General features: G+C 36.9%; 2 protein-coding genes and 1 long non-coding RNA gene across 11 annotated transcripts in view; 2 read left to right on the top strand and 1 right to left on the bottom strand.

Annotated features, from left to right (window-relative positions):
- The first annotated feature begins 3,955 nt into the window (after positions 1-3,955).
- myl4 (myosin, light chain 4, alkali; atrial, embryonic) lies at positions 3,956-6,098 on the top strand. The gene is made up of 6 exons (XM_056234602.1): positions 3,956-4,111; positions 4,964-4,991; positions 5,083-5,232; positions 5,329-5,502; positions 5,639-5,716; positions 6,059-6,098. Exons 1-6 carry the CDS (start codon positions 4,007-4,009, stop codon positions 6,085-6,087), a joined length of 564 nt encoding a protein of 187 aa, XP_056090577.1. The 5' UTR covers positions 3,956-4,006; the 3' UTR covers positions 6,088-6,098.
- LOC130070271 (uncharacterized) lies at positions 4,582-5,734 on the bottom strand. The gene is made up of 3 exons (XR_008803863.1): positions 5,583-5,734; positions 5,145-5,437; positions 4,582-4,672 (listed from the first exon to the last, which is right to left on the bottom strand). It is a non-coding gene; the product is annotated as an uncharacterized LOC130070271 (long non-coding RNA).
- A 4,437-nt stretch (positions 6,099-10,535) lies between the features above and the next one.
- maptb (microtubule-associated protein tau b) overlaps positions 10,536-15,737 on the top strand; it is a 40,844-nt gene continuing 35,642 nt past the window's right edge. For 2 of the 9 annotated variants that reach the window (XM_056234595.1, XM_056234592.1), the window contains exons 1-2: positions 10,541-10,802; positions 12,411-12,512. The gene's annotated coding sequence lies outside the window, so the exon portion shown is untranslated. Of the gene's footprint in view, positions 10,803-12,410; positions 12,513-13,671; positions 13,774-15,737 lie in introns of those variants that run through there. The other 7 variants (XM_056234600.1, XM_056234599.1, XM_056234596.1 and 4 more) reach the window with 6 other exon arrangements.

Here is a 15,737-nt window from a genome sequence, read left to right as displayed (position 1 = left end):
GATCGGCACTGGGTTTAGCAGTCGATTCTGTTCCTTACCGGTATTCCTGTTCCCTTTACGCAATCATATTACAAATCACGCGTAGTTGCCCAGATGAGCAAAAAGCACCATTTTTTTTTTATTATTATTATTAGAAGCGAGTTTTCCCCCATCTGTCAATTCACTCCAGATTATTTATTTAAATAATAATAATAATAATAATAATAATTAAAAAACAATAAACAATAATATGAGGAACTCTTTTTCTCATGTGTATTTTGGTGACATTTAACATATTGTTAATACATTTTGTATACTGTTTACAAAGTTGTATATCATAAACCTGTCATCTTTGACGTTTGCAATCTTAATAAATAATAATAAGACCATAATATGAGGCATTGCGTCGTTTGGACATAAACACGATCAGATAAGGCCATTTGTATGGGCAAAATTCAACTGAATATATTCCTTCATATAGCCCGTGAGTTTTGGGGGTAAAGCCCTTTTTTCAGGTCAGAGCAACTGCCCCACAAAATTCCTGTGCACGTCCCTGACAAAAGCATTAAAATTCAGTTTTGTTTGATATTGGCAGCTGTTTGGCGGGATTGCTTTATGGTGGCAAAATCTCTCTCTTTATTTCAATTCACTGTACTGAAAGGCTTAACAGGTAGTCTAATGTCTACTTCTAATTTATTACGTTAACAGTTAAACTAATCAAGAGCATTATAAAAGTAGAAATGTGTGCATATGACATGATAAAATGTTAATTGTATTTTTGACCAGTTTTAAAGTTTCAGTACATTTTTGCTGCTGAACCTTCCACTGGGATCAGGATAATCCTGTTTTTTTTATCATAGGTAGCCTACCCCAATCTTACTATAAAAAAAAAAAAAAAAAAAAAAAAAAAAAAAAACTGACGATCTAATCCAGATCAAAACCATTTTTTTCTTTTTGTTTTGAACAACCCATTTTCAAGATTTAACCCAATCCGTTCACCGAAATCCGATCAGATTAGGCTATACTGTAAACAACTGGCCCCAGAACATTCAAGGGCTGAAGAGATCGATTTTGGTTATATTGAGATTTTCACAATTTAGTAATAAAAACATAGTCATTTATTTTGTGTTAACAGAAATTACAATTACAGCTCTGGATGTAAGCATTTTAAACTATCTACTTGCTGTCTTGATACACAACCTATTTGATTTTGTTTTTTAAAATAATAATGTGTCTTTAAACTGTCTAGAAATAAAGAAAACAGAGCTTGGTTCAATCCTTAGGACCCCAATTTATTTGTAGGCTTGGACTATGTCCTTATGGTGTCATTTTATTTGAGCTTTTTTCTCTCCCCCTTTTTAAATAGTTTGAATTAGTTTTTATTTTTGTATTTTCTGTTTTCCATTTTAGGGTAAGTTTAAGGAATTTTGTGTTTTTGTCACTTTTATTAAAAAGGTTTTATTTTATTTTTATTTTTTTAGTAAATCAAGTTAAAGTAAATTAAAAGAGAAATTTGCAGCTTTCACTTTCAATTCTCAAATAACTTTTCTCCAATTGGATCTGCATAAGCAGCTTCTACAATTAGTTAATGCTGCCCTCGTGTGGAGCACAGACAAATAGACAGAAATTAGATGAGAATAATTTACAGTCAATGATGCGATTTTAGTCCAGATCTGTCATAGTAGATAATTTTATAGTATTTTTATTGATTATTTTCTTTTCTTTTCTATTCTATTCTATTCTATTCTATTCTATTCTATTCTATTCTATTCTATTCTGTTCCTTATTTTGGTGAAGCTACTTTTACTATAACTTGAATATATAACTTAATATTCAAGGAAACTGTTGCTGCGGCAAGTTAAATCACTCATCACAAAATTTACATGCAGTGCATCATCCAACATTGTTCTTTCAGACAACAGTTTATTGAGTTATATGAATTATATGATTCAATACGTCAGGCACCTCGAGTTATATAAAGTTCTAGACAGAGTGAAGTAACAGACATTGAAAACTATGCACATACTTACATCCTGGAAACACTTTTCTCTTCCTACCCTGTCAGTAAGAGTTCATGTAGGCTTAACAGCATGAAACCAGACACTCCCAGAAGCCCTGCATCTCTCTGTCTGGAGAGGGACATCCCACAGAGGGAGACCTAGAGGGGATGAAATCACAGCAACATAAGAGGGTCCCGTGTCACAGCCGTGGTGATCCATACATGCAAACAGATACCGGATGAGTAGGAGTCTACTGCACTCCTGCTGTGTTGTCTTATGCGACTCACTAAAGGCTTCTGGTATTTACACCAGAGCTGAACTGACAGACGGAGCGTGGAACGGGGATTTAGATTGAACGTTTAATAGGAGGTGAGGTTCAGACAGAAAGTTGATCAGTTGCAGGTCAGAAAGAGAAAGTGGTTACTGGATTTGGGTTTAATTCACTTCTCTATATCTTCTGTATACACTGTTTTCTTCTGTCTGGATGTTTATTTTGAGCTTTCAGTGAAGTTATGGACATGCACTAATCTGCAAACTTAAATAGTCAAAAATAGATATTCATTGATATCTTAAAATTTGTATTAAATGATTATTCTTCTGGTGAAATCAGGTTCTGCCTATTGTGCAGGCAAGAATGTGCATTTCCTTCAGCCTGAGGCTTTTTCATTTCACTTACGGTGAGAAAGCGAAGGGGTCTTTACATTTGCCTTTTTGCTTTTAAAAAACAAACAAGCCCAGCCCAGCTGAGAAAAAGTAACCTAAAAATAACACATTACTTTCTAAAAAAGTAATTAAGTAACACAATTAGTTGCTTTTTTAGGGAGTTAAGCAATATTGTAATGCATTCCTTTTAAAAGTAACTTTCCCCCAACATATTTATCCATAGTTTATTCCTTCCATCTGGAGCAGGAGGTTCAGGACTGAGCGAACAGGTGGATGCTGCTTCTTCTCTTTTAAACTGGTGTTACTGGTGTCTGCTCCAGACGCCTGAATATCAGGGGTTAAACGGCAAGCAGTTGCTGTTCATAGCAAAACAAGACATAAGGTGTTTATCCTTAATAATTCCCTTGATCTTTTGAAACTCACAAAGACAGAGAGAGGGCTGTCTAGTGAAATATAACAAATGTCTAAACAGGACAAAATGGATTACAGTTACAGAAAATTGTTACAGTTGTTTTCTCAATCATAGTTGGCGATTAAGTGAAATGTGTAATATTTTTAATTCTCCCGTCGCAGATTAATATGCAGAGAGACAACTAAGAAATGTTTTAGTTGATTGCTCTGAAACGTTTAAAACTGTAGTTCAAAACATTGCTGAGTTTATTTGACCAGCAACATGGCATGAGCCATATAGGACGGGACAATCTGTTTGGCTAAACAATGGTAGACGGGTAAAACATACATACAAATGTAAATGAGACAAGTTTCCAGAAGTGTCCAAATTTGTCCATGGGAATGCGGTCTCTGAAATTTCCTCCATCATCTCCTCAATTGTGAGCCAACAGCTTTATGAAAGTTGCAGGACCGGCCAGTTTCACGACATAGACAAACAAGATCTTACTACCCTCTTAAAAATAAAGGTTACAAAATGAGATTTTCGCAAACAATATCATAGAAGATCCATTTTAGGTTTATATCACTCCATTATCAATTTTATCACTCACATGACATCACAGCAATATTCAAGTAAATCAAGTACCTCACAACATTTTTTCTTGTCCGGATTTGGGTTTAATTTTTAATTTGGGTTTAAAAAACAGTGCCTAAATCTCTAGCTGAAAAGTTTGAGAACATGATTATGAGCTATAAACTGTTTACTGGTTCTCATCAATGTTAACATGCTAATACCATGCATCTGTCTCAGGGGTTTGGCTTGTGAACACTTAAGCTTTCCTGTCCTTGTTTGGAGGATGATGATGATGGGATGGACCAACCCTCTTGATGCAGTCGAGGAGCATTGAGGAGGGTATAAATCTTCTCGTTCCTGTTTCCCATCACACCCTCCTGCTCTTCATCTTGGTGGAAGAATGGCTCCTAAAAAAGCTGAACCGAAGAAGGAGGCAGCAAAGCCAGTACCCCCTCCTGAACCAGAGAAACCCAAGGAGCCTCAGTTTGACCCAAAAAGCATCAAGGTACGTACACTTACGGCTTTGTCTGTATTGCAATTTTACTAACAGCTCAGTGTTAGAACATCATGAGAAACATTGGAAAAACCTGAAGTAACTTCTTCCCAAATATCGTGAGGAGGTAGACCTGAAAGACAATTAAGGACACAGAGCTTATTTCTTCCTTTCACACACACAAAAAAATAACATTTAGGTGACAGTTTTGATCTTGTGTGTTATAAAACATTCCCACATTGATGTCTTATTGAGTTAAAAACCTTCAGATATTGATTGGTCTAACCTTGTTATATACATTATGTGTCCTAAACAATATCATGGCTCAAATCAATGAATAAGGTTCAAATGTTTCAGACAAACGTCTCAGCTAAGTGCCTGTGTGAAGACATTATTCAAACTGATCAGAGACCACATATGCAACTTTAACTAACCTGATGGTCAGAGATGGGTCTGACTATGGAGAGTGGAAGCTTGTCTGAGGTCAGAATGAAAGAGCCTCCATGTGGTCATACGGCCTTCCAAGCTGGTGTCTTCCATATTACAGCTTAGCATTCCTGTTCTCTTGTCTCTCTGTCCGGTGGACAAAACGGATGGGGTTTCACTGTAATTCCCTCTGGTCCCAGACGTTTGTTATTCTTAGTCTACATGAGTGGGGGAACAGCTGACTTTTGTTGAATGGCCCCAGAAAGCTTTGTTTTGGAATTACAAACATCTGTATTTCCATTGTGATTGGCCATTGTAAACTGCATTTATAATACTGTTTGGAGGGAAAAAAATCCACTTTACCATTATTAATCACAATGCCAATCAATCAAGTTCCTTATAAAAGTTCCCTAAAATCCTTTTTTTAACCCTCCCTAGGTTGAGTTTACAGCTGACCAGATTGAAGGTAAACATTTGCTAAATGAAATATACCTAAATAGATTTTTCATATCTCTTCCTCATAAACAATACAATATCGTAATATCCTATCCACACAGAATTTAAAGAGGCCTTCATGCTATTCGACAGAACACCCACTGGTGAAATGAAGATCACTTACGCCCAGTGTGGTGATGTCATGAGGGCGTTGGGTCAGAATCCTACAAATGCTGAGGTCATCAAAGTACTTGGCAAACCCAAACCTGAGGGTGAGAGAAATAAACTGTGCTTTGGCCGTAGGCTAAACGTTGCACAATTAAAATGAATATTTTTTTTAATGTGTTTGCAATACCCATTTTCTCTAGAAATGAACACCAAACTGATAGACTTCGAGACTTTCCTGGCTATGTTCCAACACGTGTCCAAGTCCAAAGATCAGGGCACGTTTGAGGACTTTGTTGAGGGCTTGCGAGTCTTTGACAAGGAAGGAAATGGCACTGTAATGGGTGCTGAACTTCGCCAGGTACTTGCAACGTTAGGTAAGTACAAAACAATACAAAAAAGCTCAATTACTAACATAAGCATAAAATCTGTGTTTGACTGGTATTTACATATTTACCTTGAGATTAACACCAGAAACAAGCACCCACAGTGTGTCACATGTCTTGCCCGCAGGTGAGAAGATGACAGAATCAGAGGTAGAACATCTAATGGCAGGACAGGAAGATGCAAACGGCTGTATCAACTATGAAGGTCTGATCATTTTTTCCATTTGAAAAGCTGCAAATTACTTAGCTTATTATATACCATATAATACTCCCATTCAAAAAAAAAAAATGTAAATAGTTTCATTCAGCAAGAATGTATTGATTTTAAGTGACAAAATACATTTAAATAAAAAACAGTTATTTTAAATTGTAATAATATTTCACAATATTTTAATGATTTTTACTGTGATCAAATAAAAGCAGCCTTGATGAACATAAGAGACTTTTTTCACAAACTTAAAAAAATCTTACCCATATTTGTCTATGATCTATCTGCGCTTTCCAGTGGTAGATGATAATCTTGTCTTTTCATCCTTTTCTCCCACAGCATTTGTTAAACATATCATGGCTGGGTAAAACAATAAGGTCAGTGGTGGTTATGAATTTTAAATGGAATGACATCCACATTTACTGTTGCAAAAGGAAATGAGAAAGAATCTGATTGTCTTCTCTAACATTTCCCCCCTACTAATGAGACTGTCCTTTGCAGTTCTCAACAGTCCTTCACCCCAGCTCTCTTCTCTCTAATGCCCTTAACTAGTTTTCCTGTATGAGATTATGTCTTTGATTTGTTTGTGTGTGATTTTACAACCAATGCATTTATTTCCAAATTTGTTGGTTACTGAAACTGCTTGTAACATAGGCAACAGATCTTTTCACATGAAATGATGTCATTGATTTTTATGTGTCAGTGCTCACACTCACAAAGTCTAAAACTCACTAGCAGGTGGTATAAAAAATAAACAAACATCAAAATTAAAATTGACCTCACCCCAACCGCCTCTGTTGAAACTTCACTTTCTTTTCAAGACAGCTGCAGAGAACTCTCAATGTGTAGATTTCCATTTAAAAATGGATTACAACAACAGCTGGAAGGAGAAAAGACTCTGACTCTCACAAGCATCAATGCAAATTAAAGATTTACAAAGCCAGGATAAACAACAAGAGGAAATTCACATTATATTTATAAAAATTGTAATGGTTTCTGGGAAAGCACATTTCTTAGATCCTCTTGATTTGATTCTTGATTCTTGATTTTAGGTTGAAGCAATTTGGTAAATGCTTTTAAGTGAGGTGTGTATAAATGTGGCATCATAGATGGGATATGGATGGATTAAATCAAATTAAACCATGGCCTATCCGCACACGTGCCAAGGGCACTAGACCAGAGGGGGGCCCAGACAAGCTACGGAGCACCTGGGGGGCCTTTATACAGGACTGTACAGCGATATAATCCATCCCTGGTCTGAATACTCGATTCTGATTGGCTGGAAGGTGTGCATTGAAACCATTTAATGCACAGGTAGTTCCAAATCAGTTTATTCTCTATTCATTTGCTGCTTTCATTTAAGCACACACTCACACTCTCTCACACACACACTCTCTCTTACACACACACTCTCGCTCTCTCTCTCTCTCTCTCACACACACACACACACACACACACACACACACACACACACACGTCACTCGCACACAGAGATCGCTCTGCAGACACACAAAAACATTCAGGAGCACAGAACTAGTTGTCAATGCTGCCCTGTGACTAGCTTCACTACTGAATCAATACATTATATTACTTAGCAAGGAGGTGGTGGTAACATCATGGTTTTAGAAGTAATTAAACTCACAGCTTTATAGAGACACCGCACAGACGCAGGTAATTCACACGCACCTCTCTCTCTCTCTCTCTCTCTCTCTCTCTCTCTCTCGATGGGATAATTTATTCAAATGGGTGTTATAATTCAATCAAATATGTAACCTTTTCGTTTAAAGCGGACAGAATGCTAGATTTAACAGGTAGAAGGAAGCTTTAAGATGACAACGACTGCTTTAACTTGCTAGCCATACATTAATCCTTTGGGGTCAGTTAGATTTTTTTAAAGAAATGATTTTATTCAGCAAGGATGTATTGATAAAAAGTGACAGTAAAGACTTTTACATTGTTACCAAAAAATTCCATTTCAAATAAATGCTGTTCTATTCAATTTTTGATTCCTTACGATCCTTATCACGGTTTCCACCAAAATATTAAGCACCTCAACATTTTTCAGTTTTCAACATTGATAATAATAAATGTTTCTTGGGAATACATAAATGTTTTAAATCAGAATATTAGAATGATTTCTGAAGAATCATGTGACACTGAAGATTGGAGTAGGCTATTGATGTGGAAAATTCAGCTGCTATCATTGCTAGCAAGCTTCATGGGAATACTTGTATTACTTTGTATTTGATTCTACCAGAATGATCATACTGGTTTTCAGCAGATGCTCACCCAGCTTACAGGGAATGTTATTAAAATTTGGGCTAACATTTTGTAAAAGGTTCTCTGAAAGTTATGAACAAATGTCCGTTTAAAACAAGAGAGCGTGTCCAAGGTGTGATACGAGACACATGAAAGTAGTGCCATTATAAGGACATAACATCTGACCACTGGATGCCTCGATTGACCGATCAGAATCAGGTAGTCTCTTCAAGAGTGGCTAGGGGAATATAATGAAGAACAGTTTGTCTGTACACACATGTGGTTATGTTACAGACAGCTTATTCTCATGGATTAGTGATGGACATCATGTGTGGGTCCACAGCTGACAAGTGTTAACTTACAGACCAGAACAGCTCTCCATTCAAAGGCTATTGTATTTTCCCTGTGTGTCCTTGTGGGTCATGGCAACGGAGATGCTGTCATTTGTCTCCTTTATTGTTGGGCTGTGGGACGCAAGTATCTCCTTTGATTTTTCAACACAATGATGCATAAATAGCAGCTTCAGCTATGTCCCGATTGAGAAACACTGAGGCAAAGCAGGTCATTGTGTTACTGACACATGGAGAGGGAAGACACACAAAACACAATCTATAAGCAGCAGTATAAGAAGGGATTCTTCTCTGTATCACTGTGAAGATTTTCATGCCAAATATACCTACAGCTGCTGCCAGAAATAAACTGCTAATTCCTGTTTGTTTCCAGGATACCTTTAAAATCACAGTTGGAATAACAATGTTAAATTCATTTGGTCTGACTGGGGCCCTCTAAACTAACATATAGTCATAGTGTAGGGCCTATTATTCTCATAAAACAGATTGGCAACAACACCAAAAAAAGAGCATGACGCCAATCACCCCCTTTCTGTACCTAATCGGTGGAGCTAAAAGGTCCAACCTTTATATTGCAGTATTTATTATAAATTATTTATCCATGCACACCTTTTTTTTTTTATTCATGTGCCCTCATAATCTTTAATTAAAATAACTTACCCTCCCACTTGCAGCAACATCTCATCTCTTCTCTGATTACGTGTTTACTGGCGTGAGCACTACATTTTTTCTTGTTTGTGAAGCCGTTTCATTCAGATATACATCACAACAGAAAAAACTATCGCAACGTCCGTTTCATGGCGACTTTAACAAAATAATTAGGTTAAGCTCTTCCCCTTTAGATCGTGGACTAGGTCAAGCTCCCATTTGACATTTTTGATTAAGTAATTCACGACTGCTAAAAAAAGTATGTTCCATATGTGTGTATAAATGTAATTTGGACGTACTACATTCGCCATGCTGTCATTATCATGTGAACAATATCATGTGAAGTTATGTCGCTTCACCTTCATTCATAAATCCCCTCTCATATTTAATAAATAAATAAATAAAATAAATAAATAAATAAATCCCCTCCCATGGCCTAATGTTATAGTAAGGTGTCCAAGTGTCCAATCTCGCCGGAAGAAGTGGTCATCCGGGTACTTTTTGCCTACTCTACTCTACTCTGTGAACTCAGACATAGGCCTACCTTTCGTCATCACATGTTTTTTGCCTACTATAGTAGGGAAGTAGGCAATTTTGGATGCAGCCAAAAACTACTGACAACTGAACTAGTGTTATCTTACTATTATCTTGTTCTTGTTTTGCTATAGTGGAGACAGGGCTAGTTGTCACATTTCCATACGGCTATACGGTATAGACACACCTTAAAACAGAACACACAAAACAAAACAAAACTATTGACAGTTTCCTAATATAGCCTATTGCCCTGGAAAAATATCACACACTGATCTAATAGTGGGGCATCACAACTTTTTTTTTTTTTTTTTTTATAACTAAATTTGAACAGTAATGATGAATTATGAACACAAAATGATTATGTAACAACAAAAATGTTGTAACAAAAGTTGTAATCATTAAATTACATACAATTACAACATTTAAGACGGATGTGACAGCCTATGTAGGCTACTATTACAAAAATAGGATGATATTACAATATTTTATTACAGTTTTAATTTAAGAGGGGTTTTGGACTACAGTAAGTAAAACTAGCAAATGCATTGTTAGAAAAAATAAAAATGTTAATATGTATTTTATTTCTCATTAGACCAATGTGCATTCATTAATATCAAATCAAGTAATGTTATTAAAGTCAGATTTTTACTGAATTACAAAAATCTGTGACAACCCTTTCTGAGAAAGTTCACGTAACTGTCACATTGACAGGGCTGAGACGCCATCTAGTGGCCAGAAGGGTTTGTGACACCCAGACTTTATCTTCTGTAGGAAAGAACCATCACTTGAAACATTAAAGGTTGATGTATCAACGCATATTGAAATAAAGAGATGAAGAGAGGAATAAATCCAACACAGGAAGACAAGTCAATACAACAAACATTATGAGGCCATTAGAGCTGCCTGTCTCTCTCTCATAGACACACCTCAAAATGTACGAAAAATGCCTACTCATTCTCAAGCCGGCTGGTTGCTGAGCAACTCCCACCCAAGCCCAACCTCAACCAAGAGCTCTATTGGCTTTCAGACGAGCATCTCACACAGCTGAAGAACACAAGGACACTGACAGCATCAACAGCATTGCTCTTTTTCATATTCTAAAAAAATCTATATGTTTTTTGCAAGTAAGAGATCAAGATTACTTGCTTAGCAGGGAGGAGAATTTACATTTGATATTGCAATTTCTGTCTTTTGGGGGAAAACACCAGCAGGTTGTGCAGCGGTTAAACGGAGGATCTCTTAAGACACAAGGACTGTTTATGTGAAGGTGTCCAGGTAAAGGACTTGGCTTGGTATGTAACTCTGGAGAATATGGCGGAATTTGGGGGAGCAGATGGTGCAATGTGTGTGTGTGTGTGTGTCATGCATGTTTGAGAACAGACTGTGAAAATATATGGGACTTGTTCATATAAAACATACTGTTTATAAACAGAAATGTTGCTGAATTAATATTACGATGCAGTGAATAAGCCAGAATCTGAAAGTGCTGGCACAGTCAAACTGACCCAAAACGTTTAATGGAGAACACAGTTAAAATAACCGAAGAGCTAATGTTGTATACAAATTCCAGGACAAAAAATAAAATGGTTATTCTTTTTTTGTCTATAATCACAAACATTTTAAATACACACTAATGTGCAAAAGTCTTAGGCACGGTAGTATTTATTTTCACAAAAAAAAGAAAAGTTTTTAAGTCAGTAATTTATATTTTTTGCTGTAGTGTCAGTAGGAAATATCAGTTTACATTTCCAAACTTTAATTTTAACATTATTTGTAATAATCCAGATTTTTGTATGCACATGGAGTCTGACAACAGCTGGTATGATCTGTTCTCACCATCATCGAGTCTGTCTGGGATTACATGAAGAAACAGAAAAAACTAAGACAGACTAAATCCAGAAGAACTGTGGCAACGTCTTCAAGACGCTTGAAGAAACCTTCCTGGAAAGCAATAGTACTGTGAAAGGTTTTAGGCACTTGTGTAAAAATGCTGTAAAGTGAGGATGCTTTTAAACATAATGTAATAAATAGATTTTATTTTATCAATTAACTTCTATTAACTAAATCAAATCAATATTTGGTGTGACCTTTGCGTTTAAAACAGCTTTTGTCCTCGGTACACTTGCTCATAGTTTTTAAGGTAGCTTTGCAGGTAAGTTTCTTCAAGCGTCTTGGAGACGTTGCTGCAGTTCTTCTGGATTTAGTCTGTCTCCGTTTTTTTCTGTTTCTTCATGTAATAACTGATTGACTCTGTGATGGTGAGATCAGATCTCTGTGTGTAGGACATCGGCTGTTGTCAGACTCCTTGTGCATATGAAAATTTCACTGGATTATTACAATTAAAGTTTTGAAATGTAAACTGACATTTCCTATTGAAACACTACAACAAAAGCCATAAATAACTGGCTTAAAACCACACAAAAATACTAGTGTGCTTAAGACTTTTGCACAATACTGTATATAACATGATTTATGTTTAGCAAAGGCGCTTGCATAGATATATCATTTAGGGAACTATATGGAATGAAAGCATCTGCCAAGAGCACAAACAAACAAATTTATTGATCACTCAAATATGAGCTTTGGAATGGCCTCGTCTGGCATTTATGACCACATTTAAGTGTAATCACATCAGCAAACTTTAACTTAACTAAAAAGTTTTGAACAAAATCTTAATCATGAATCAACTGAGGTCTGGGAACTTCCAGGGAGCTGCTAAGGGATGAGCCTACCACCCCCCCCCCCTTATTATATTATTGTTCTAATATCGATTCGAATGCAGACATTGTCAAATAAGATACAATAAAATACAGCATTCGGTTGTGTGTAAATATCATCGAAATGTCAGCTTCAAGTTCTGGTTTATCCTGACTGACATCATTCTCGCTCTTGCTCTCTAGCGCCATCCTCCCTTTGCAGGACGCGGAAGGATTTGTCAGGGTTTGCTCACTGGCTGGCTGACTGCTGCAGTTGGACAGACAATAACTCAGTGTGCCACAGAGGTAAGTCAACCCGGTTTACAAACTCAAAGACTTGTATTTAATAGCGATTCATTATTAATCAAGTAATGAAGTAGGTCCATAACCCTTACCACAGTTTTTATCGCTGCAACCAGTGTATTGGTCTTAGGATGTTAAATCCGACTGTTGGGTGTGTGACAGACATTATGGGCCCGCTTTTCTTCATAGACTGATTTTTAAAAAGAAACACTATACATGTCATTTCACTGAGATTGTATCGATAAGTGCACATCCATCTGACTGCTTTCTTTATTCATTTGCATCTACCGGTAACTTATTTTCATGGATGCACAATATGGACAATAATCATTTATTTTCATTTAAAGAATATTACATTCCACTTTATTTGTCTTTTTTAAATGACGTGCGTCGCATCGTAGAAACCTCGAGGCATTGTGGCGATTCACGCATGCAATGCTTCACGTGCACGCCGGTGTGGAAAACCCTAGAAGTATGAGACATTGATGGAACATAATGTGGCTTACACCGGTGTGTTAACTCAGTCTGGATGAAAGGTGCCAGGGTTTTCTAGAGATCTTTTGTGGTCATAACCATTGACAAATCGATAATCGGTTGCTTTTGCGCCCGGACCTGATCCGTCTGAAAGCGTTAAACGCACTCGACGTGTCGCTGATCCTCCGGTGTAAAGGGATTTTCGCAGTTTGCTCCATGTTGAAAATGGTGCTGATGTTGCACGTGTATGGTTTGTCAGGGTTTCTATAGAATCTGCAAGAATCCCTTATCTGTAAATGTAAACTGATTTTAAAGCGCATATCTTTATGAAAGAACCCCCCGAATCATACGGGAACACCGCTTATTAGATGCTGACCTTACATTTGTAACACCATGGGGCTTTTGTCTGGGCGACTCTGCAAATACAAGTCTTTCGAATAATAATAATAATAAAACATTTTATAGTGTGACATTACACAAAAATACTTTTTCTAGGCTAATGGAAAACCTGGATCTCAACATTTAATACATTTTCTCTGTTCTATTTTGTTTTACTTCAGTTTACAATGAATAAATTATAAAACATGAAAACAATATTTTTTGTTCCATTTTTATAATTTGTATGATGAGGATGGATGAGGATTTTCAAGGCAGCGGACACACCTTGCTCCCCCGCCCTTCCCGTCTCTCTCTCTTTCTCTCTCTGGCTCGCGCTCTCTCTCTCGCGCGCCCTTTCTCTCTATCACATCACGGCCGTTGCTCTGCCACACTCTCATCATCCGCGCCCATTGTAAGTACTCTCTTTTTTGAAAATAAACATTATAATTTTGAAAAGCTTTACTGTAGCGTTTGGAACGTAACGGTCGAAATTCACGTCTGCATCTTCTTCAGCACTTCCTCCCCCACGCCCATCTCTGCTGCACACGCCGGGCCTGTCTTTAGCCCAACGACACTGTCGCTTTCATTTTTATATCCTAATATTTAAAGATTACGAAATGACATCTGCGGGTGGTATTTCACCATGGCTTTATAGTGGAGTTGGTATTCTGTCGGCGAATGTATACCTGTCTGTGCATTATGCATATCATAACACGTGACAAATCTAGATTAGCTAAACCTTACTAGACATGTTTGGGTTTTTTTTAGAAGAAAAAAAAAATTCTTGGAAGAATATCTTCGGGTTGTTTTAGCTTCAGTTGGACAAACAGAACAAAAAGGAACAGCAAGGGATGAGAAAAAAGAAACGAGGAGAAAATTCCTCCTGACCAGTTTTGAACACATTTAGAAAACCCAATATTCCAGTAAATCTGACAAACCTTCTTTCAAATTCTAGGTCAACTCACTTTGTAGTTAATACTCCCCAGGTCCTAGATTTCAGTCTGCGGTCTGTAGAATAAAAACAAAAAAGTACATTTTTAAAAGTCTAGATGGAGGGAGTTGCTTTTGCATACAAAAATACAGATGCAAAATTTGCCATTGAAGACTACAACTACAAACATCTTCATCAGTATTATTTTGACGGCAGCTATTGAGACACAGAGATGGAACATTTGGTAAATCTGAGTCAGTTTACAGACCATGCACTGAAGTGTGTGTTTCTCCTGCTGTACAACCGCCTGTTACTCGCTTCAGTTTTACACTGTTGATCTTTTTATAATTTTAGAACAGAGGAGGATGGACTCAGAGGTTAAAAAACAAAATCGCATGCATTTTGCAGAAGAATATTGTTTTGGTTGTGCTTCGGCATCTGTGTGACTGCGGATGAATATGGTTATCCTCCTGCTCAGAAAACATTCACTACTGCTCTTAAGAGATATAACCAGTTTATATGGAAAGGATCTCAAGCTGACTAGCTGAAGACATTACTGTAGCTTTACCTATTAACAGACATGTTACTTCCTTGAAAATAAATTACAGCACAGCTACAACAACCATGAAATGACTCTCACAATAGATAATGCTTTACAATGAACTACATATGGCAATTTATCTGTTCAATAAAATACCCTACTCACCTGTTGAGTAATAAAAACGCATCTCCGTGTCGCTTTTCAAACATTTAAAATCCCTCAGTTCCCGCCATCTCCAAAAAGCCAAGCCGATCTTAATTCTGGTTTCATTACGAGCTCTGCAGTCTTGTTTTTTTTGCCAGCAGACTCTCCTCTTTTTAGCTTAAAAAAAAAAAAAAGAGTTTGAGCTGTAGCTGCTTTAGGTCAACCTTTCTCGCTCGTTGTGACAACTAACCTATGCCTCTCCCAGTAGCCGGAGCAACTTTCCTCTATTTACAGATATGACCAGACGTAAGACGAGGAGTGACGCAAGTATGCAATTTCGGGCAAAAAGCATCCCGCTCTGTCTAAAATATAAACTCTTATAACAGGCTTGCCATTGTGAATCAGGGTAAGACAAAAACACGTTTTGGATACGTTTGGATTGATGGTGTATCGACTTTAATTTTGTACATTTTGAAGAAAAAAAAGTTACATAGTGCACCTGTAAGATAAGATAAAAATGTTGATATATGAAGCTTGCATCTTTCTGAATATTGCTTCTTATAATGACTGCATCATAATTTACCTTAGTTCACTCATTAAAAGTCAGAATAATAAGTAATTTAATCAATATTGTCAATAAATGTTGACCTCTAAAAACATGAATTAAATTAGAGTATGTAGTGATAGACTACGTTTCATAGTCTACTTTGTTAGAGGGTCTCCACAAGGGGGATGTGAGCATTAGGGACCACTTTGATTT

Source organism: Rhinichthys klamathensis, unplaced genomic scaffold (assembly GCF_029890125.1).
Source record: "Rhinichthys klamathensis goyatoka isolate OS25496 unplaced genomic scaffold, OSU_Roscu_1.1 h1tg000401l_1, whole genome shotgun sequence".
In the NCBI taxonomy this organism is placed as follows: Eukaryota; Metazoa; Chordata; class Actinopteri; order Cypriniformes; family Leuciscidae; genus Rhinichthys; species Rhinichthys klamathensis.
The sequence above is the reverse complement of the archived record's forward strand: the minus strand, read 5'-3'. Positions and strand labels throughout refer to the sequence as shown.